Source organism: Pecten maximus, chromosome 1 (genome assembly GCF_902652985.1).
Source record: "Pecten maximus chromosome 1, xPecMax1.1, whole genome shotgun sequence".
Taxonomy (NCBI): Eukaryota; Metazoa; Mollusca; class Bivalvia; order Pectinida; family Pectinidae; genus Pecten; species Pecten maximus.
In genome coordinates, this window is record NC_047015.1 from 49,847,926 (window position 1) to 49,872,567 (window position 24,642).

General features: G+C 36.1%; 1 protein-coding gene across 1 annotated transcript; it reads left to right on the top strand.

The window, feature by feature from the left end:
* Nucleotides 1–1,920: 1,920 nt before the first annotated feature.
* On the top strand, nt 1,921–22,954 carry LOC117336978 (serine/threonine-protein kinase SBK1-like). Its single transcript, XM_033897758.1, has 2 exons — nt 1,921–2,425; nt 20,840–22,954. Exon 2 carries the CDS (start codon nt 20,867–20,869, stop codon nt 21,929–21,931), a length of 1,065 nt encoding a protein of 354 aa, XP_033753649.1. The 5' UTR covers nt 1,921–2,425; nt 20,840–20,866; the 3' UTR covers nt 21,932–22,954.
* The last annotated feature ends 1,688 nt before the right edge of the window (nt 22,955–24,642 follow it).

The following is a 24,642-nucleotide window of genomic DNA, read 5'->3' on the forward strand; positions in this document are numbered from 1 at the left end:
ACAGAGAAGTGTGTAGAGAAAGGGGGATAGACAGAGAAGTGTATATAGAGAGAGGGGGATAGACAGAGAAGTGTATAGAGAGAGGGGGATATACAGAGAAGTGTATAGAGAGAGGAGGATAGACAGAGAAGTGTATAGAGAGAGGAGGATAGACAGAGAAGTGTATAGAGAGAGGAGGATAGACAGAAGTGTATAGAGAGAGGGGGATAGACAGAAGTGTATAGAGAGAGGGGATAGACAGATAAGTGTATAGAGAGAGGTGGATATACAGAGAAGTGTATAGAGAGAGGAGGATGGACAGAGAAGTGTATAGAGAGAGGAGGATAGACAGAGAAGTGTATAGAGAGAGGAGGATAGACAGAAGTGTATAGAGAGAGGGGGTATAGCAGGAAGTGATAGAAGAGAGGGGGATAGACAGAAGTGTTATAGAGAGAGGGGGAAAAAAGGGAAAGAGGGGTTAAAAGAAGGAAGGGTAGAGAGAGGAGACAGAGAGAGAGGGATAGAAGTAAAAAGTGTATAGAGAGAGGGAGATAGACAGATAGAGAGAGGGGGGATAGACAAGAAGTGTATAGAGAAGGGGGAAGGAAAGACAGGATAAGAAGGAGATAGGAAAGAAAGAGAAGGGTATAGAGAAGAGGGGGATAGACAGAAATGTATAGAGAGAGGGGGATAGACAGAGAAGTGTATAGAGAGAGGGGATAGACAGAGAAGTGTATAGAGAGAGGGGGATAGACAAACAAGTGTATAGAGAGAGGGGGATAGACAGAGAAGTGTAGTATAGAGAGAGGGGGATAGACAGAGAAGTGTATAGAGAGAGGGGGATAGACAGAAATGTATAGAGAGAGGGGAAAGACAGAGAAGTGTAGAGAGAGAGGGGGATAGACAGAGAAGTGTATAGAGAGAGGGAGATAGACAGAGAAGTGTATAGAGATAGGGGGATAGACAGAGAAGTGTATAGAGAGAGGGGGATAGACAGAGAAGTGTATAGAGAGAGGGGGATAGACAGAAGTGTATAGAGAGAGGGAGATAGACAGATAGAGAGAGGGGGATAGACAGAGATGTGTATAGAGAGAGGGAGATAGACAGAGAAGTGTATAGAGAGAAGGGGATAGACAGAGATGTGTAGATAGAGAAGGGGGATAGACAGAGAAGTGTATAGAGAGAGGGGGATAGAGAGATAGAGAGAGGGGGATAGACAGAGATGTGTATAGAGAGATGGTGATAAACAGAGAAGTGTAGATAGAGAAGGGGATAGACAAAGAAGTGTATAGAGAGAGGGGGATAGACAGAGATGTGTATAGAGATAGGGGGATAGACAGAGAAGTGTATAGAGAGAGGGGATAGACAGAGATGTGTATAGAGAGAGGGGGATAGACAGAGAGGTGTATAGAGAGAGTGGGACAGACAGAGAAGTGTATAGAGAGAGGGGGATAGACAGAGAAGTGTATATAGAGAAGGGGATAGACATATATTTGTATAGAGAGAGGGGGATAGAGAGAGGGGGGATAGACAGACAATGCATAGAGAGAGGGGAAACGACAGACGTGTAGATAGAGAGGATGATAGACATAGATGTGTATAGAGAGAGGGGATAGACAGAGTGGTTAGACAGCGAAGTGGATGGAGAGAGAAGGTAAGATAGAGAGGTGGAAAGAAGAGAGAGGGAGTAGATAGAGAAGTGGGGAGAAAGAGGGTTGGGGGGGGGGGGGGGGGTAGACAGAGAAGTGTATAGAGAGGGGGAAAGACGGAGTAGTTGATAGAGAGAGATTGGTAGATATAGTGGTGGAAAGAGAGAGGGAGGGAAAGAGATAGACATAGAAGTTTATATATATATTTGTATATATATAGATGACAGCAGATAAACAGGGTAGAGAGGGTGGGATAGACATAGAGGTGGTTAATAAGAGCAGAATAGATAGACAAATGGGGATAGAGAGAATGTATATAGAGAGAAATGTTCTGATGACAACTTTATTGTAACCGAAGCGGAGGAATCGTTGACAAGTTATGCATGACCTAACGTTGCGTACTCGGTCCGTCCGCATTCACTACACCAACGCTTGATGGCTAACAAAACCTAAACTGCTGAGCCGAGGATCCACTTCAGTCGTATGCCATCATGTGATCATCGATTTCTTCTTTCTAGGGATTTTAAAAACAGACGTGAGAGCACAGCGTGGCAAAGATGATGCCGTTTTAACATAACGGTACTAAGTTGAGACTTAATGTACTATATCGAGTTCAACATTCTGGGACCCTTATTACATTCTCCTATATTGTATAGCTGTATCCACATACCTATACACTGGTAAGCAATGCACGTGCGCTCTACAACCAGGCGATAAAGATGTGTGGGTGATTCAAGTCGACATTCCCTCCCAGCTCGTGCAGACATGGCTTTTTGTATACACACAACATTTACAAGGTAAGTAATGAACATTTACTAAAACTATAGTAAATAGTGAGCGTCATAAATGTCTGACAGACAACAAACTGTAGAAAAAAATGAACTCTTAAATTTACGAAAACCACCTGTGGGGAATTGTAATTTGTACAAATTTACAAATAGTCAAGTTATGTTTAACTGTTTTTATCAAAGTGAATATATCATAATTTTATAACATTGATATCGACATCATTAAACAAGTTCTGGTTTATGATCCGTTCGCCGTTACCGGACTAAAACATATGTCGTCGTTAAATGATCGTTGGTGGTATTGGCGATAGCAGAACGACAGGCCTGGGTTAATTGTCAGCGTCGTGTCTACCATAAAAACCCTGACCATATTCTCTCTCTCTGATAATCATTAACATTTACGTCAGAAATACGTTGTGCTATTTTTGAAGAAATTGTGAATGTCGAAATTCGTCTTGGAGAGAAAGATCAGAAGAACTGGAGTTAATGAAATCCGCCTCGTAAGTTGTTCTGAAATATTGTCATCTACTAAAATATGGTTTTTTATAGACCGTTATCCTGGGAATTAATCCAAACACAGGGGCTTGGCGACAATTTCCAACCCACGGGCCATATGTATGTATGATATACGGACGATGGATTGGGGCTTTGTTCCCTGTGGATTCAAATATAGGAACTAAGGAGAGAAAATCAAACACTGTTCTAGTGTTACCGTAGCCGTTTCACGCGATAAGCAGTCAAAAACAGTTAAAACCAAATGTGTATAAATATGTTTTGCAGTATTAATGAATATATTTAATATTAAACTTAAAATTGAAACCAACCTAGATGTAAGCTAAAATGATTGATGTTTTTGCGTTAACACATATTTTCCAGACTTTTATGTAAAAATACAATCTGTAATATTTTTGTGTCAGTGACATGTATTTAGCAGTATACTTTGTAAACTTAATATTTTGCGTTACGTTAACCTTTATTTTAATATGTTACTCAATATTGTTGGTTAACCAACGTGTTGTTGTTTCTATGTTAACCAATATTGTGTGATTCGCAATTTTGTGTTTGCCAATATTTCTAATTATTTTTGTTAAGAAATAGTGTGTACAACAAATTTATAAAAAAAACAACAATTATGTATATACATGTATTTAATTGACGACAAATGGACATTTCTTATTGACGACAAACGGACGTTGATTATTGACGACAAATGGACATTGATTATTGACGACAAACGGACATTGATTATTGACGACAAACGGACATTGATTATTGACGACAAACGGACATTGGTTATTGACGACAAACGGACGTTGCTTATTGTCGACATAATTTGAATTGCTTATTGACAGATGGTCATTGCTTATTGGCGAAAAAAGACTTGGACGTTGGTAATTGACGACAAAATGACATTTATATTTGGCGACAAAGTGGCATTACTTTTTGGCGACCAACGCAAAATTAGTGAATGACGAAAGATGGACATAACTTATTTGTAACACGAAGACACTGACTGTTGGCGACAAACGGAAAGTTGGTAATTGGTGACAAATGATTATTGGTAAATGTTTACAAACTGAGGGTTGGCAATTGACGGCAAATGGACATTGATTAATAACGACAAAAGGACATTGTTATTCGACAACAAATGGACATTGAATATTGATGACAAATGGACATTGATAAATGACGACAAACGGACAATGATTATTGACTTCAAACGGACATTGGTAATTGACGACAAATGGACATTGGTAGTTGACGAAAAATGGACATTGATTAATAACGACAAATGGACATTGGTATTTGACAACAAATGGAGATTGATAAATGACCACACAAATGGACATTGATAAATGACGACACAAATGGGCATTGATTATTGACGTCAAACGGACATTGGTAATTGATGGCAGATTGGCAATGAGTATTGACGACAAACTGATATTGGTTATTGACGACCAACGGACATTGGCAATTGACGACAAATGGACATCGATTATTGACGGCAAACGGACATTGACTATTGACGACAAAAGGAAATTGACTATTGACGACAAACGGACATTGGTAATTGACGACAAACGGACATTAATGATTGACGACAAATGGACATTGACTATTGACGACAAATGGACATTGATGATTGATTACAAACGGACATTGGTAATTGACGACAAACTGACATTGGTAATTGACGACAAATGGACATTGATAATTGACGACAAACGGACATTGACTATTGACGACAAACGGACATTGGTAATTGACGACAAACGGACATTGATGATTGACGACAAATGGACATTGATAATTGACGACAAACGGACATTGACTATTGACGACAAACGGAAATTGATGATTGACGACAAATGAACATTGATAATTGACGACAAACGGACATTGACTATTGACGACAAACGGACATTGATAATTGAGGACGAACGGACATTGATTATTGACGACAAACGGACATCGATTATTGATTACAAACGGACAGTGATAATTGACGACAAACGGACATTGATTATTGATTACAAACGGACATTGATAATTGACGACAAACGGATATTGGCTATTGACGACAAACGGACATTGGTAATTGACGACAAACGGACATTGATTATTGATTAGAAACGGACATTGGTAATTGACGACAAATGCACATTGATTATTGACGGCAAACGGACATTGATATGGACGTGAAAAATTGATTTTTCACTGATACAGAAGTGAAGACATTAATTAAAGATGGACCTAGAAGAAGCGCGTGGTAATGTATTGTCATTTCTTTGACCGTATATATTATCACCACTCCACATGATTCTACCGATATTAAAAAAGATATATATATACATATAAACTCACGTGTTTTATTTATTTTAATTAGTTCCATGTACTATCTTTCTTTTCCAATCTGCAAGTGGCAACAATCTGTTTTCGTTTTTGAATCCAAATGTTGTCTGCTGTCGATAAGACAGTGAATTAAAATCACAACGAAAGTTATATATGATATTGAATAAGTGAGACAGAAAAAGTAAATATAAGTACTGAACTGTCTTGATAGGATATCTATGGTCGACTTAAATTTAAATGTTGCAGACAAACCTCACAGAATGCGCTAGTGTAATATGATGCTTGCCTGTTAAGCTGTGTCATTTTACTCGAATATATATACTTTATCAAGACAGTTCAAGGCTTAAAGAATCAAGCTATTAACAATGAATAATTCATTTTTGAGTAAACCAAATCTAAATCTTCACGAGACATTATCAACGAAAGAGATTTGCACTTCAGACATATCGCGCAATATGGTGTGTGCATGAATATACCACATCACGCCAGTTCAATGAATAATTCTAATGCTATCGAGATGTAACTATACAATTTGTGGCAGTATTACTACAATGCACTGGTCAAACATATCTTCATAAATGAAGCGCGGCAGGCAATCATTTTATGGTGGCAGTGACCAAAAGTGGCTATAACTGTCTCGAAATGGCGGCGATTTCTCAAACATAAAAAAAAAAAAAACATAAAACAGCTTTTTATCTGGTAAATTCCACGGGCAATATTGTAGTTTTCCCAGTCGGATTTAGTTCGCCGGTATCTACACATTTATTTATATGATTATAAATATTTGCAGTTTTAGTCTTAGATTTTTATTGTTATTTACACATATGTGTGCTACAAGAGGTCACACATAAAAAAGCAAATTTTACACATGGCGGAATACAACAAATATTATACACTTTTTAGATTGTTTTCAAGTCTTTCAACAAACCTATTATCATTTGAACATACAAACATTGCATAGAGAAACCAAACCTTTCATTTTTGTCAGATAACGGTATATACAATAATACTTTCGAATGTTTAAATTTCTTATTGGCATACTAATTGATAATCACAAACAAATAAAAAATGATACTCGTCATCAACATCTTTAGAACACAAAGGACAAATCCGATCATTACGAGGTATACCAGTCCATCATCCCGTTTCTATGTATAAATTCAATTTGATGTACGGAATTTTACAATTCGTTTGCGTTTTTTTACATTCAGTTGATAAAATAATCGTCAATTTGAAATTAGACTTAAACATGGAATATATCAATTTCGCTAGCCAAATGTTTTCAATACGATATTCTCCTTTTCACTTGTGTGAAAAGGATCGTATTTTATTGAGTACCCTTGCTAGCAAAGTGTGGATTATTTCTTTCTATGTGTTTAATGACCACGAGATTGAATGCCCACGAATATTATCTGCTAAACAGTATCAGTTATACTGTCGCATTGATTCTCGTCATCAGTAAAACTGGATTATAACAGTTAAATCAAAGTATACCGTCACATATTTCAAAACACAGAAGGGCTATCTCGAAATTACTGACTACAAATGCATATTGCTAATTGACAATAGAACTACATTGAAGAAAACCCGGTTCACTGAAACTAAACAAAGAAGTGTGTATTTGAAGTCCAAGAAACATTGATTGGTGGTAGACATTGTTAAAAGAATGTAAGAATTGATTGCTGAAGACATTGTGATATTGATTATTGAGACTACAAATGATGTTTGTTTGGTTAAGATGAAATGCTAGGTCAATCAATAAAAAGGTTTCTTCGACTGAGAGAGACCAGAACATTTATCCTTGAAGATGAAACACATTAACATCACACGGATATGATGCATATTCCTACATATATATACGGACCGTAGTCGGGATTTTGCGCCGTGTGTTTGTGCTTAACGTTGAAATATGAAAACAGATATTGTATTTAGTTATTTTTATCATGCAAGATAAGTAATTATGAACGCTTTAACCTAAATTTCATCATACACTAGCACCCTTGTTAAGACAAATATTGAATATCAACACAATTGAGTGTAAAAACAACAAAGATGGCTGGCTCCGCATCTTGAACTGTTTCAGACTACAACTCACAACACCACACACCAACAACAGGCGCTCACTCCATGTACCGTCCTATTTTTTTTTTTGTTTAATTCACTGACGAGGATATTAAGGTTCAGATTGGTATGTGGTATTTTTATAATATACTACGTCATAATATACATATAGCGATACTATGTCTGGTCGGAAGGACTGCGGTCGACTCTGATAAAATGCACTACCGGTGTTACAAAAATAGACTATCGTATTTTTTCCCGTTGGCGATTAATATAGAACTTTAAGAAGACAGTGAAACACACACTGAGACCTCGCGTATAACATTTTCTTGTTCGCTGAATCTGTTGTAGCCGCATTCTGATATCTGTGCGATCTTCTATTAATAGCAAAAAATGTTTGATAACCGAGATACAAAGTAGTAGAACAGATTAAGTTCTTTTAGTACCGGCCTGTTATGGGGTGTGATGAGGGAAATAGCTACAATGTTAGATTTTATTGATCTACATATGACAGCAGGGCATTAATAATAGTTACGGTTTTTATCTGGTACGGTCTGATGACTTAATTACAGACCGATATATATCAGGTAAAATTGGGGTAGTTTTATAGGGCGTTGATTAACCAAGTTATCGATACTGGGCGCACGTGGTTATTAATAGCACGGTGTTTGTATGGCAAAGGGGAGTGAGGGAGGGAGGGTGCGCGGCACACGACATTCGTTTTATTACGTTAATTGTATTTGACATGACGTCACGGGTTTAGATTACTCCCACGTAATCAAGTATAGCTGATAATGTCAGACATTCTGGCCTATGGCCTCATCTTGATAAGTCTATTTCTGTATCATATAATCTATTGATGTTATGTTTATTTGTTCGTATTGTTTGGTTTTTGTTATTATTTATTTATTTTCTAGGATTTCAAGAAACTTTAGATACTAACGAATTCGATTACTCCTTTGAACACTATATATATTTTTTTTAATTTCGTACGATATTGTCGAAGAGGAATGCGCATGTCTGTTAGGGAATTCAATTTATTATTTTTTCCCTTCTGCTTCTGTCTTCAAGCGGTTACCACAAAGCTACTCATGATACTCACTTGTGATAAACTGTGACGTCATAGCATCATTGCGTCACATGAATTTTGATAATGTCAACGGAAGAGGTAAGGAGTAAATACAGTATATGTGTATCGGCCTTATCAAACGGTTCACGTCGGTTTACAAAATATCTAATGCATAATTCCTGAATTGTTGTAATAGATTTTACAAGCATAGCAATATAGGTTTTTGGTTCCATACGATTGGTTCAAATAATCAACAATTAAGATACTGATAAATTCATTATTTTCGAGGAATCGTATATATATATGCATATTGTAACATTCATCCACTACAATATTTGCGAGAATTCTTAATTCAATATTATCGTCCTCGCCAATCCACGATGGCCATATATAGGATTGCATGTTGAAAGAGGCGACTAACGTGGGTATTCCATATGTTAACTTTGAGAGGCAACCATCATGGGCACTCCAAATGGTAACTTTATGATTTTGTTTTGTGTTGTATATTTAAGTAGATAAACTCTACAAGCTAGTATTACAACATGCTATATTTTTCTCTCTTCTACATAACGATAAAGCTATTTTGCTATAAATGTTAAGTGTTCGCCAAAAGGGTGATAGGTTACGGATTTTCTGACCTGGAACAAATTAAAGGAATTAATGCTTTTACTGCGTTATATTTAACGATAAGCTTCAAATATGTTGCATGTAAGATAAGTCCAAGTATTGTGATTCTGATTGATTTACTTTGTGGCATTTCAGTGCGATAACACTTTAGACGGGGGTTTAACGACCCGTTATCCGTAGACTAATACTTCCTCAGACCACCGAAACTTAACACAATTTAAAACAGCACGGCATATATTGCAGATATTTAAAATTACACACGTACTGACCTTGGGGTTAGGAATGTATGCTAGGATTAATACACATAATATCATACAATTTGTGCTGCAAGTCCGGTTTTGTGCTTAAGTCGAGAAATGTTGTAATGGAGACGACAAAAAAAAAAAAAAAATAAAATAACTAAATATTCTTCATGATTTCGCGCGAAATGTAAATGTCTCAGTTTGCTTAAGTATCAATAACAGAAAGATAGAAAGTGGAACCGAATGGCTTCTGCTGATGCAACAACTGATTAAAATGTATACCATTACGACCAGTCGACCACCAAACACTTTAAAGACTTTGATAATATGCTTATGGAGACACGTGCCTAATATGCAAACACCACCAAACACTTTCTATAGCCTTAGATAACGTTTAGCGTGACACGTCCATAATTTGCGAACACAACACATGAAATAATCTGTGTAAAGCCAAGACGAATCAATATGTACGCTTACAGATGTTTTGTACGCAGGGTTCGGTCTCGCTTTCCATAGATTCTTCTTCAACATGTCTCCTCACAAGTTACCGTAATTAATGCTGGCATTCTGGCATTCCTGCAACCGCGTTATTGAGGAGAAGCGAGGTAGGGGGTAAATACGGCACAGGCGGCTATAAACACACACTAATTCAATATATGCAATTAACCTTATTTTCTTTATTTTCAAAGTGAACATGAGCTGAAAATGAGAAGATCGCTCAATTTTTTGTGCGACTCCAAGTGCCAAAATTGAATACGCTCGGTCGCATTTCATTACAAGCAAATTACAAGATAACACATGCTATTACACCAGTTTTTTTTTTTTTTTTTTTTTTAGTAAATTGGTTTTGCAATATAAATATATAGTTGATATAATATTATATAAACAGTTTGATTTCTTTTGATCTAAGACAAAAAAATGTATTAACTATATTTTAAAAATAGAAAGCATATTTGCTTCCGATCTTCTCAAGGGAAGATTTGTTCCGTATGGATATGTAAACTGAAGAAACGAGGTTTCGTGGAAATTATTTACGAGATACGGGATAATTTTATACACCTGCTCCGCCTCCCCAGTTTCACACAGAACACTTGCGTCAGGCCACTGATGGTGGCACTGTCCGTGTTATTAACTACCAGGTATGATGCCACAGTTCTCAATGTAATTACGCATGTGATAATCAATCTACGTATGGATTAGTTTATCGATTAGTTCATCTCTCTTTTTCTCGTTTTATTTTCGGAATTGGACTACATAGAGTACACATTTTCCATATTGAATATATTTCACTAGGTGTACTTCTGTGATCATTCTCTGGTCGATATCATATTAAAACAATCTCTCCATTTTGTAATCGATTGATTGGAACATAGCAGAATACCTGTAAAATAAGCAAAAAATACATTTGCTCTCAACGCTACATCGCGACATTTATTTTAATGAAAATTACGAAATTTTTGACCCGCGAAATTAGCCGGCTCTATTTTTTTTGTGTTTGTTTGTTTTTGTTTATATATATATATATATATATTCATATATCTTCTGCCTCCATTACGAAATTTGTACGGTGCGACAGAATTTAGAATTATTTAATTCTCTGTCTTTTCTCCTGCTTCTGATCAATTTCGTTCTTATACATGTCTTCTTTGACACTGCCTCACTTTTGGCTCTCATATGAGTGTTCGTTCCAGTGAGGGAGACTCTGGGTTCTGTCCCATCGCCGATTTTTATTGGTGCTTGCTACTCTCTGTGTGACATGCAGACGTTCAGTTTTACTGTGAGTGATAAGGACGGGTACATTGTCAGTATAATGTGACCAAGTGGAGCGTCATACTACCATGTCCATGTGAACGTGGCATTTCAGCGTGATGACACTATAAAAGCGCCCGTCAGTTACCTTTAATCCGTTAGTACTGCCCTTAAATGACCTTATTGTATTAAAAGGGTTTAAAACCGTACCAAACCAAAATCATTATACTGATTCTATAGTTTATACATATACACATGTATAGAGAGACTTCCGGAAATCGTGATTATCGGAAGTCTCTCTATACCACTGGGTTGCGAGTTCGAAACCTACGTGGGGCAGTTGCCAGGTACTGACCGTAGGCCGGTGGTTTTTCTCCGGGTACTCCGGCTTTCCTCCACCTCCAAAACCTGGCACGTCCTTAAATGACCCTGGCTGTTAATAGGACGTTAAACAAAAACAAACCAAACAAACCAAATCACGATTTCCGTGTCGACTAGTGAGGGAGAAATTAACACAATGTTTCGAGCGACGCCGGCTGATGATGACTATGGGGACGTTTTATGATCGACATTGTGATACTATTTCCTTATGGGATAGGAAGACTGACGTGTTTAGTGCTTCTTGATATACACAGTGGTTCCGCTGTCATCGCCCTAAACATAATCTAGATGAAGCAAAAGGCGCTTGCTCTTGAAGAGCACCTGGTCTTATTCTCCTTGTGTTTTTCGGGAGTCTTCATGCAAATATATAGTCTCTCTGTGATAATTTGCTCTCGTTAAATTGATTTTGAATTTTGATAATGGTTTCCGTATTTATTTCGTTGGTCTTTGATGACTTTAGATTATATTTTTACACCTGCGAATTTACTAACGATTTTAAATAAATCCTACGCCAAAAATAACCCTGAACTTAAAGAGTGCTTAAACTATCTTGTATTTTACATATCTTAACACTTCTTTAATATGAATGTTATAGGTTCGCATCCTCTAAACATAAATTACGTTATGTATGTGTTTAACAGACATCTTTACATGTATTGCTAATGTTACAACCAGCCGTCAACATACCTACGGCAATAGTACAGATACCGAGCTTGCGTACGGGAAGCTCTTGTTATCGAAATATCGAACTGATTTTTTGTAGCAATACCTAAAAGACATATAGCTACATTATTAATCATTCGTTACGATTCAAGGCACACTCATCAATTGTACATCATTATAATGCGTTCAAACTAAATCCATTATCGATCCAGGTGCCCGGGTGACAGCTTTTCATTACGCAACACTGTCTTTGATGTCTAAAATATTACCAATAAAAAAGACACAATTTTGTGTAAGAATTGCTATGTACAAACGCAGCACAAATGCGTTCCAAAAGTGTTAATCTAGGATAGTTTTAAAAGCAAAAATCGATTTTATGTATGAATATTGCTGAAAGTATTGGCAAAGACCCTGTAGGTGTTAGGCGAAAGCTTCCACTGTATAGTAGATGGAACTAGGCTGAAGGAGCCAATCTTCCTATCCTCACTCCTTCATCATCATTTTTGTGTTTATTGATCGTGATGCGGAAACGGCGGTTTTATTCTTCCTTTTCATATCAACTCAATACAGCGAACTTTCTCTTTCACTCTAATTAAATTAACCTTTTTTGACTTGCTTTTTGTAAAAAAAAGAGAATATCTTCCTTAGAATAAATAAAAAAAACTGTACTCTGGCTCTCGGCTCATTAAAATCTTTGGTTACGGAAAAACACACTACTCCCGGAATGCGTTTCAGAAACGGTCACACACTTTTCTGAATTTGTTTCAGAAACACTACTCTTGAAAAAATGTTCGTTAATAGACATACGTCCCTGTTAACTTGTTTCACCAACATATATACAATACTTGAATGCGTTTAACAAACAGACACATGACTCCCGAATGTGTCCTAAAATTGGCCTTTTCTTCGAGCTTTTCTTACAGCGTAGCCAAACAAGGGCAGCTTACCTCTCAACTGTGTTAGTGTTTTGCAATTTTCCATTTCTTAAATGTAACACCCAGACTTATATGTCACAACAATTGATCCGATGTTATGGGGCTTGTTCCGAATGTAACGACTTCGGTGATAGATATAGATAACTGACAAAATAATAAAATATATACATACAAGAAATATCTTTAAAATAGATAAACAGCATAGTTTTAATGCTGGTGGTTATGATATAAAACTGCTTGTGAAATAAATTAACGAACTAATGTGTTTCAGCACAGATAACAAAATTATATCAGTTTGAATCGTTTTTGGTGATAATAAGACTGCATTTGAATCAGGAATATGATTTTATTAATGTGTCATTTGAAAAGATACATCAACTTATTTAACTTGCATTCAATCTAAACTTTGTTTCGTTTATAACTGCATATCTGCATTTTGCATTTACCGCTACGTTGACCAATTACATGTACATACTTCATCTTGACCAGTAACGCCGCCTGTCTCGTCATATCCGGAGCCAAAAGAATATTAACGGCTTTGCCGAAAAAAAAAAAACAACAACAAAAAACCACAAAATTACTGAAACGACTTTGACGCAGTCCAAGTTAAATAGTCGGCGGCGAGATCTCATCAGAATACATTCTCTTGTATGATATGTCACTTACCTTTCACTGGTGAAAATGTATGGTGTCATCTTCCCGATCACGTGAGTACTCTGGTTTTCTCCCACAGTGGGACTCCTCTCGCGCTGCCTTCCGGGTCAACAAGCGTAATTAATTGAAGTATGGTTTTAAAATAAACAATATGTGCATGATGTTCTTTTGAAATCTAATATTGCAAATTATTGAAAGAATGCGGCTATTGTTCCTCTTCATCTAGATGTCATTTCTTTCAACCTATTTCGGGTTCCCTCAGCCACCTCCCAGATATCAAAACTTTAGACCCTTTACATCACTGTCTGATGTCCCTAGCATCACTGACGAGTCCAAGAAGGACAAATCAGCTGTATGATGTCCCTAGCATCACTGACGAGTCCTAGAAGGACAAATCAGCTGTATGATGTCCCTAGCATCACTGACGAGTCCAAGAAGGACAAATCAGCTGTTTGATGTCCCTAGCATCACTGACGAGTCCTAGAAGGACAAATCAGCTGTTTGATGTCCCTAGCATCACTGACGAGTCCTAGAAGGACAAATCAGCTGTATGATGTCCCTATAATCACTGACGAGTCTTAGAAGGACACAAAAGTTGTATGATGATAGCATCACTGACGAGTCCTAAAGGACGTACCAACTGTATGATTGAGATACATTCATTTTTGGTTATTGGAAGGTGCTAATATCTAACTATGTCAGTTGTTTCCGTTTGCATTGCCCCGCCTCTTCTTAATTTGGAAAACCGATCTACGTAAACATATTACCTAAATTAAGAAGAAGAAAACTACTCTTCCTGAACAACTGGTTTTATTATACTTTTTCACTGGTCTCCTTGTAAATATATCTTGTTTTTAACATTTCTTCCTAGTTTTATCGACTAGTTTCGTTAGAATGTCGGTTTCGTTTACATATCGACAGTCTCTTATTATTTTCACCAACATATACACGAATAATGAACATGATTCACCAACGCAAGACTCTTGATTGCTCACACTAACGGTCGCGTGACCGTATCTGCATTTTCACAGCAGGGAATTAGGAACTGTCCATGTTCTCTTCGAAAGTCACGCGACTAGTATGAGCTGTATAGTTATTGGAGCCTACGTGCGACTAACCTTTTGACCATGAATTTTATGTTAAAATCGTACATCGAAGATGGATACTCCAAATCAGTTTAGCAATGGCTAAAATGATATATCTTTCTACATTTTTCGTGCGTGTTGATGTGATAAAAAATCAATATGACGCCATTTTGTCCCATTGCTGACCAACGTTTCCTGCACGCTTTGGCACGCCGACTTAAGACAACACATATTTTAGCATCGCATCAATCATTTCAATGACGGAGATTTTCAGGAAGTTATTCCAGTTTACGTAAAAACATATGATAACTCAGTGGAATAGTGTAAAGTGTAATTATTTTAATATCATACATCGGGAGAGTATTCGTCTGTTTGTATCAATGGCGACCTACTGAGATTACCTTGAAAGAAACTCTCAATATGCTTATGATTTTGTAATGATATATATTCTCTTATGACCCATTAAGAGAAACATTACGGAGTTCTTAAAAATACCAATGATCAGTAAACCAACTAAATCGACATATTTATTCAACTTATTGTCCCAAGTGTCCGTATATAAATTAATATTTTCTTTCCCTGTTATATTTATAATGCTCAATCGTCCTTGAGCCGAATCGTGAATGTCGTTCAACACCATACTATGTTTCGTCCTTCTAGGACTCGTCAGTGATGCTAGGGAAACAATTCGGCTATTTCGTCCGTTTAGGACTCGTCAGTGATGCTAGGGACACAATACTGATTCTGTCCTTATTGGATTCGCCAATGGTGCTAGGGACACCACACAGCTATTTCGTCCTTCTAGGCCTCGTCATTGATTTTATGGATATCATACAGCTGTTTCGTCCTTCTAGGCCTCGTCATTGATGCTACAATTGTAGTTACACCATACAGCTATTTCATCCTTCTAGGAATCGTCAATGATGTTAGGGACAGCATGCAACTTCTAGGATTCGTCAATGACGCTAGTGACACTATACAACTATTTCGTCCATCTAGGATTCTCAAGTGATGCTAGGGACGCCGTACTGAAGTCTCGTCCTTCTAGGACTCATCATTGATACTAGTGCCCTAAAATGAGCCAATGGAAATCAAAATGGACAAAATTAAATGGCAGCATACAAAAAACGGAGATATATTTGAACATTTATGAAATTAAAGACTGAAATAAATATGTTAATATGTTGATAATTCATTATAGATCAATAAAGTATTTCGTGTTATTGATTTTTTTTGCCTAGAAATAACAATATAACAAACTATACACAATTGTAGGCGAAAGGTGCCTCACTAATACATGTGCTATTATTATGCAAATGAACTACCCAAACAGAACAGGTCCATTGTATTAATTTTCCCCTTAGGCCTCGGCTTTTTTCTGCGCGTTTGTTTCTATTCTTTTAGCATCTATATAAAGCTCTTACAGGCAGTCTCATAAATACCAATTATGCATGACGAATGCTAGGGAATTCAAATCTATTCATCGCAATCACTCGCAATATATCAGGAATTTGTAAAGGTTTGATTTCTAACTTGAAGAGAATTGTGAAAGTTTTAAAGATGCTTCTGGTGTACCGACCTTGATTTTCTAAATGACACTCAGGGGATTGGGCACAATGATGCAAGAATAGGGATGGATTTGCTCATTTACATATTTTGATTGTCTAGCGAGAGCAAACAGGCTTTTCCGTCTGAGGATTATAATATAGATGGCGACCAGTGTCAAGACTGGTGTTTTAACAATCTATCCCAGAGATCATTGTGCTTCTGTACATGCAACGTACAAGATACTATATTGTACGTACAAGATACTATATTGTACGAACAAGATATTATATTGTACGTACAAGATATTATATTGTACGTACACGATATTACATGGTACGTACAAGATATTACATGGTACGTACAAGATATTACATGGTATGTACAACATATTACATGGTACGTACAAGATATTACATGGTACGTACAACATATTACATGGTACGTACAAGATATTACATGGTACGTACAACATATTACATGGTACGTACAAGATATTACATGGTACGTACAAGATATTACATGGTACGTACAAGATATTACATGGTACGTACAACATATTACATGGTACGTACATGATATAAAATTATACGTTCAGGATACTACGCTGTTCGTTTACGATACTGTTGTACATACAGGAATCTAAGCTGTACGTAAATGATACTAGGTTGTACACACAAGATCAATCTACGGTTATAGTGATCCTAATACACCAACGTAATTTGGATACAATTTTGTTTTATATACCGGTTAGATATAAACATGGGTATTTTCATCAACTTATTAGTCACTTATTTTAGTTATCCACACAGTTGATACAAATAAATTTAAATAAGTAGATTGATTAAGAAATACGTATTGGGTGGTTTAGATATCTTTGCAATTCGGTAGGAATGCAATTTTCACGGTTTTTAACAGCTGGCTGATCAAAGATCACTTCCTTTGCTAATTCCATTAGCTATTACATAATATCCAATTCATATTTTCCAAAAGGAAGGCAAAGCAGCCGAAAATTTGCCTGAGTGAAACATTTTTATTGATATAATTGCATAATATTTGTATGAATGTCGGTTCTCCGAAGATGATAAATATCTATGTTTTAGCATACCATTCAAACAATCCTATAAATAATCATTTGTTGAAGGGTTACCATTAGCAACGACATTTTTCACGTATGACCTTGAGATACAATTCTATCAGACCGCATTAATTTTGCAAGGAATGCCGGGAGAGATTTAAAAGTCGGTGGGACCTAGATAGAGGCTATATTAAGCTTAGAAAATCGGTCAGCCAATCGCTATAAGATGACGCTATGGCTATTTATTTCCTATTCCAACAGAATGGATGGCGTAAATGACCATTTGATTATTTACGACTGATGGATTTACTGAGTTGCGTGGGTTTTTATCTTCCAATGAACGTCTACAATTTTACAAGCATAACAACCCTTTTTTAGCATTAATGCAATCTGATACACATTATATTTTTAGAAATATTGCTTTACATACCAATATGGTCTGGATTCTTGTCTGATCAAACAAACCTTTCCATTGTGTAAGTATGTACACATCCATGAGGGGTATTATATCTCTACAATATATTGGTGTCCCGGTTTAAAAAAACAAGACTGTCGATTCTGGTTAATTGGACCTATCGAACCACTCCCCGTGTCTTGGAATCTATCCTCGGATTTTCACACAAGGAGACGATCCCGGCAATTTTGTCTATATAAAGGAATGCTTATTCTACTTCTTAGGTGGTATTTCTTGAGATGGGTTTCAATCAAATCCTTTGACAAGAAGACAGCTTCCATTGATTGATTTTTTTATTAAAGAATAATGTTTAATGTAAGGTTTCGCTGTTGGTTACGTAGAACCCGATTGGCTGATGTGGTTTACGTCATTGACAAAATCAACAGTATTGTATGTATTATTACTTCTTTTTAAAATAATTGCATCAATGCATCAGTATTCTGGAAATTCACAAGCTAATAATGTTATTTTACATTACAAAATAAAGAGATGCAAGAAAACCTGTATTATCCGACACCTCGAGGAAATAGAATGTATTGGTTGAATTAGAGAGGATATCAGGATTTAGAAAAATCGTTGGTGGTAAAATTAAATGATATTTTCGTCAAATTGATAATTAATATAGTACTGGTTTTGCATCATTATGATAAAAATGTTTTTAGACATTATCAAATGTTAACTGTTTATCTACAGTTGTTATATATTATCATTTCACTTAAGTTTCGACCTATACAGGGCAAAATAAGTAATGTAGAATGGCTAATATTGAACCCTCATATCAGAATGTGGTAGAAAAACAAACCATTGGACCGGACGGCAAGCATATCGGCCTACCTCATGAAAGTGCTACGCATTATCCGCTCCATATTAGTAAAAAGACTGGATGGAAACTCGGTGTTCATCAAAGGATAGTCAAAGGACATACAGATGAAGAGCATTTTATAGATAGAAATTTGATAATAGATGCTAGTAATGTATGAATATAAAACTCGCACCATACATTTGATTCGCCTGTCTAGGGCTCGTCAGTGGTGCTAGAGATAATAAGCGAATCAGAAGAGAACATTGGAAAAAATCAATGTTATCTTGATAAAATGTTAAAATATAGAAGGTGAGGTGCATATGGACTTCAAAATGAAATCAGTTTATGTTTTGTCTTGATGTTGGATCTTGTTAAAAGAACATAAAAAATATTGTTTTGAGTAAATGCCACTATTCATAAGAAGTTTACAAACTGGTTTTAATCCACATACATAACACATACATAATAAACAACGTTCCATGTACGTCATGCAGTATAATGCCGTAGAATACTAGTCATTGAGACTGACAGAGGCAGACAAATGAGATACAAATAGAGGCAGACAGAGGCGACAGACAGACAGAGACTGTCAGACAGCAGTAGAGGCAGACAGAGACATAGAAGACAGAGAGACAGACAGACATATAGAGTACACACGATATATATGTATAGCAATGAATAGTATTAACAATTTTGATGCAGCCGGCATATATACTGTAGCAGAAATACAAATTCTAATTTCGTCTTAAAATTAGAATCTCATTTTTTTTCATAGTTTCCCAAAGTGTCTAAAAAATGTAACCAGTGCTGTTTCAGACGATTTTGAATGAAAATAGTTTTATTGATGGTTTACTCAGATATCACACATGAAGAGTTATATTTTATTCATAACTAAACTGTATTAGACTTAAAATGATTATCTTTGAATATTTTGTTTGACCTAGATTTACATTGTGGTTGTCATTTATGAAGCAGAAGACGCTTATCCCTCCGGGACTCCTCTTTCTCGTTGTACTTATTCAAGACTCTATATCCAAACCGTTGCTTTGGTTAATCTCTTGCCCTCGTTTTATTAGGTTTCAGTTGAAACTACTGTTCTGTTTGCATGTCGGTGTTCTCTGTCTGGTCTTGGAAATCTATAATGGAAAACCAATAGAATGTTGCGATATGAAGTAATTTTTATATGAATATGTCCTGCGGAACTGAATTTCCTCACTCTAGATTTTATAGAGAGGAGAGGCATCCCGTCCCAAATCATATGGCTTTCGAAAACCAATAAAAGCATGGTACTTTTCTCCGATAATACATTTTAGCATGTTGTAAATGGGATACCTAGACTTAGTAAATGGACATTTGATGGTTATCACCGCGGTCTCATAAATAAACAAGACATCTTCTATATTTACATGTCTGGCTTATTTAGAACAAACCAGTCTAGTAGTAACTGTGTCAAGTTCAGTTTCTGCCTTACAGAAGTAAAATGCTACATTGACATCTCGCAATGTTTTGTTTATGGTATCTCAAAGCAATATCTATTTTTCATATGAGGCTGTAGGCTTAGTTTCAAATAATCCCCTCTAGCAAGTTAAACAATTTCGCTTGACCTGGGTATATACTCGTATGGACTTAATTTATCGTTCACAGTTAACCTTGGGTGCTTTTATCTTTTGTTGAATCGGCATAATATTTTTATTTTAAACACCAGATATATACTCTTTGTTATTATATTGACGTTCATGACGTAAACATGCAGCCCTAGAATATCAACATTTACATGGAATCATATTTCTAACCCACTATCGATAAAACCAGTCCAAAGATATGCCCAACATGAAGAATAATAAGAATGTTCATGGAGATCTTGAAAAGGTCCAGGGAGGACAAGACCAGATTCTCCAAGATTCCACATTAACATGGTTTGCCTGGTGATGTAAGAAAAAACAGCATTCTTTGCAATATACCGTCACTGCTGCCAATGACACAATGGCGTTATGAAAAGGGTTGATGATATAAATACAAATATTTCGAGCAAAATGAACAGAACAAAAAATTAAAACACAGTACATGTACAAGTGGTTTCTTAAGACACGAGGGGTACATATCAAACCTTTACTTTTAGTTGTCTTTATGTGAAAGAAGTATTACTTTTGTAACATAATGATAATTCAAGATGCAATATTTGCCTGGTTATAATTTCTAACATATGTTTCTTTATTTTGCAGTGAAGCACAGAATATACGGTTTACAAGATGATGACAGAACTGAATACGGACTCAATCCGGGTCATTCCGAGATCTCCACGCTGTAGTACCGCCGATAACCTACTAAAACTAACTCTCAAGGATCACTATGACGTCACAAGGGAGCTAGGAAGGGGTACGTACGGCCAGGTACTTTTCGCAAAATGTAGAGAAACTGGAAAAAATGTTGCTTTAAAAGTTTTGCCAAAAAGCAATACAAAATTACGCGAGTTTGAGCGGGAATTTCGCTTCAGTTACTTTCTGTCACCTCACACAAATGTAGTCGACACTTATAACGTAGCATTTGAAACTAGAACAGCATTTGTATTTGCGCAAGAGTTTGCAGCGTATGGGGATTTATTTGAGAAGATTCCTCCGCAACAAGGAATGGTTGAAAAAGACGTGAAAAACGTCATCAAGCAGGTGTCGTCTGCTCTTGACTTCATGCACAGTAATGATCTCGTACACCGGGACATCAAACCGGAAAACATTCTTATTTTCGAGCAGGACTTCAGCAAAATCAAGCTTACCGACTTTGGCATGACACGGAAAGAGGGATTAGTTTTACGCAAAGTAAACGGAAGCATACCGTACACTCCACCGGAAGTGTGTGAAGCGGTTAAAAACGAAAGTATAACAGTGTCTTCCACTGGTGATGTGTGGGCGTTTGGCGTGTTACTCTTCTGCATGTTGACAGGGAATTTTCCATGGGAAAACGCAGAAATAAGCGATATATATTATAATGAATTTTCGTTGTGGCAAAGACGAAAATGTACAAAGACACCATCGCAATGGAGAAAGTTTACACCCAGAATTCTGAGATTTTTCCGTAAAACGCTGGAAAGTAAAGTAGAAAGGAGATGCAATGTGAAAGAAATAAAGAAATATTTGAGCGATACGTGGTTGAAGCCATCTGCTCCATCAATAGCTGATGGCACAGAGGAAGAGGATATTACCGTGGACGACGAGAAAAACAATCAACTCACCTCGATTCTACAGAGCCATGGTATCGATACAAACTTAGATAAAAGACTCCGCGAGCGGAGGATTTCAGAATGGCTTCTAGCTCTTTGAAACAGACAATACGGAGATATCTACTCGCCTGCCTGCAATACAGACTTGAAGGATTCGATGGTCGTATACCACTTTAGGTGTCTGGTCGTCCTGAGATACAGACGTGGTTGAAGGTGACCGAAAGCCGTATATAATACGGAAGTTATCCAAGGTGTCTGTTTGTTTGTATTGTGATATGAATGCCACTGAAATGACTCATTTTATGTGATTAGCGAAATGATAGTACATAGCAGAAACGCCGGATAACAATTAATATGTTATCAAGGTGTCTGGTCGTCCTACAACATGGTTGATATTAAAAAAAAAAATCGGGCACTACTACTGTTCACTGTGCTGCAAAAAGTGTTTGTTTGTCCTGTTCAGCTTAGATGTCTTACCAGATATTAGTTTCTATTATTATTACACTAATGTGTGAACAAAAGAGTTTCCGAGGACGTGTTTATACGTTTTTATCGCAATAATGATATACTCTCATTTGATACATATTTTGGCGTTAACATATTCAGTTTATTAACAATTTGACATATTGATGTTGTGATGGATTGGTGCATCCACGATACTTGTAATATACAACAATATCATAAAACTTAGAATATGGAAATCATAAATTATGTAGCACAACATTTCAGCGCGAACATCGCTAAAATAAAATTACTGCTAAAACCTGGATGTTTACAGTATATCACAAGAAACGTGTAGCACTGATGTATAGCATTGACAATGTTATTGATGATGTGGATATCAACAAGAAGTCAATTTGATATCATTATTTTAAGGCAACATTGTGTTTCATTTAATTATGTTTTTTTTTATCTTTATCATTAAGATTAAGATGAAACAGGATTTTACACGCTTGTGGCTATAACGGGAAAACCAGAATGCACTGGCGGAATGATTCATTTTGTATTATGAATTATTAAGAAATTAATTCAGACCCCGCAGTCATGAAACCATTCTCATGCTCAAGTATGAAATCTGTGGTCAAACCAGCCTCCTTTAAACTAAAAAAAAACTAAAACAAAACCTAAAATGAAACCATCGAATCTTGCTTTAAGTCTTTTCGAAATCCCTTCAAATCATTTAAATATCAGATTTATTGCGAACAGTATTTGAGCCTTATAACAAAATGTGTATTTGAATACGAGTATGGTTTCGTGAGTGAGGGTCCAGGTAAATATCATAGATGCCGAATGAGACTTTCTGGAAATGTGATTGGTTAAAATGTTTCATGTGATAAGTTTGAAACCATTTTGACCTAATCAGGTTCAATATAAATCAAATTTGCGGTTATGCATTTTTTTTATTTTTTTAATGGATGAAAGCAGGGGGGGGGGGGGGGGCTGCATAGGATTTGTTTTCCGAATCCTATGTCTGCATTGTTATTTTCATTTTGCTAATTGCTAATCTACTTTGTATTTAAGTAAAACACTTCCTTCATCAACTTGGGTTTGTTTGGATACAGAGGAAGATTATTTACTAGACCTGATCCATTTATAAATATATACATATAATGGTGGTGCTTATTTGTAGCTTGTTATATATACATGAATCTATCACAAAAAAATGAGTTGTGCAATAACGTTGATAGAGCGATGAACATTTACAATGCTGGTTTAATTTCGTCATCCATCGTCATCCAAACTGTTTCCGTTACGTAAGTTTCTTAGCGATGACGTCATACTATCCGTTCCAGTATTTCTTAGCTTTTAAAAACTGTGATTTGTGAACATAATTGTGCCGTATGTAAATGTACAGCAAATGATAAGATTGGTGCATTGTGATGAGGTTTTGATTTTGTTCAGTAAGAGTATGGCTTTGTGATAATTCTATATTGTTATACAAGGAATTACCGTGATACAATATATATTCCAATTAATCAATAAAATGCCGATATTGCAAATGGTCATTGAGTTACATTTTTTGATCACATTCATTAGAACAACTCGTTAATCTATAGTAACACGGTGCTGAATATGCCCATGTACTTAAAATTCTTTTAAAATCCAATATTGAAAATTATGCAATTTATTGAATGATGTTTTTGCACCTCCCCATCCAGATTTAGATATCTCTCTCAATCCTTATAGCTTAATTGGTTATGATGACCATCTATATTTCAACCGTCTTTGGTTCTAATGTTGGTATTTGTTCTGTCAATATTGTGTCTGTTTTATCGATTTAAAAAAATATTGAGATGTATAATATCGATATGACGAAGAACAAAAAAAAAAAAGGCATTTTCTTCTTCTTCCACACACATTCAAAATAAGAAATATGGTGGTATTTCAATATTCATCGAACACGCCTGATCTCATATCGCACAAAAATTACGTGACAACTATATTTCTGTGGAGAAAAAGAAATTTGTTGGTCAGTGTCGAAAGCAACAAGATCGTCAATATACAGCCCAGGTGACTTAGAGGATAATACGATACATAGCACAAGAGAAATTAATACAATAAAAAATAAAATATTCATTGAAATACAAAAAGTTCAATGACAAACAATTTCCGAAGGAGAAAACAAATTTCCGTGTAACTTATTCTAACTTCAAAAAAACAAATCGAACCATATTATTTGCATTTTTATAACAAGCACACGTGTATTTATCATTGAGATATTCTTTGAAGTTTAAGATCAGACATCATGCTTGTAATTGATGATGAAATGTACGTATTTCTAGGCAATGAGCTGAGTAAAATATGAAACAC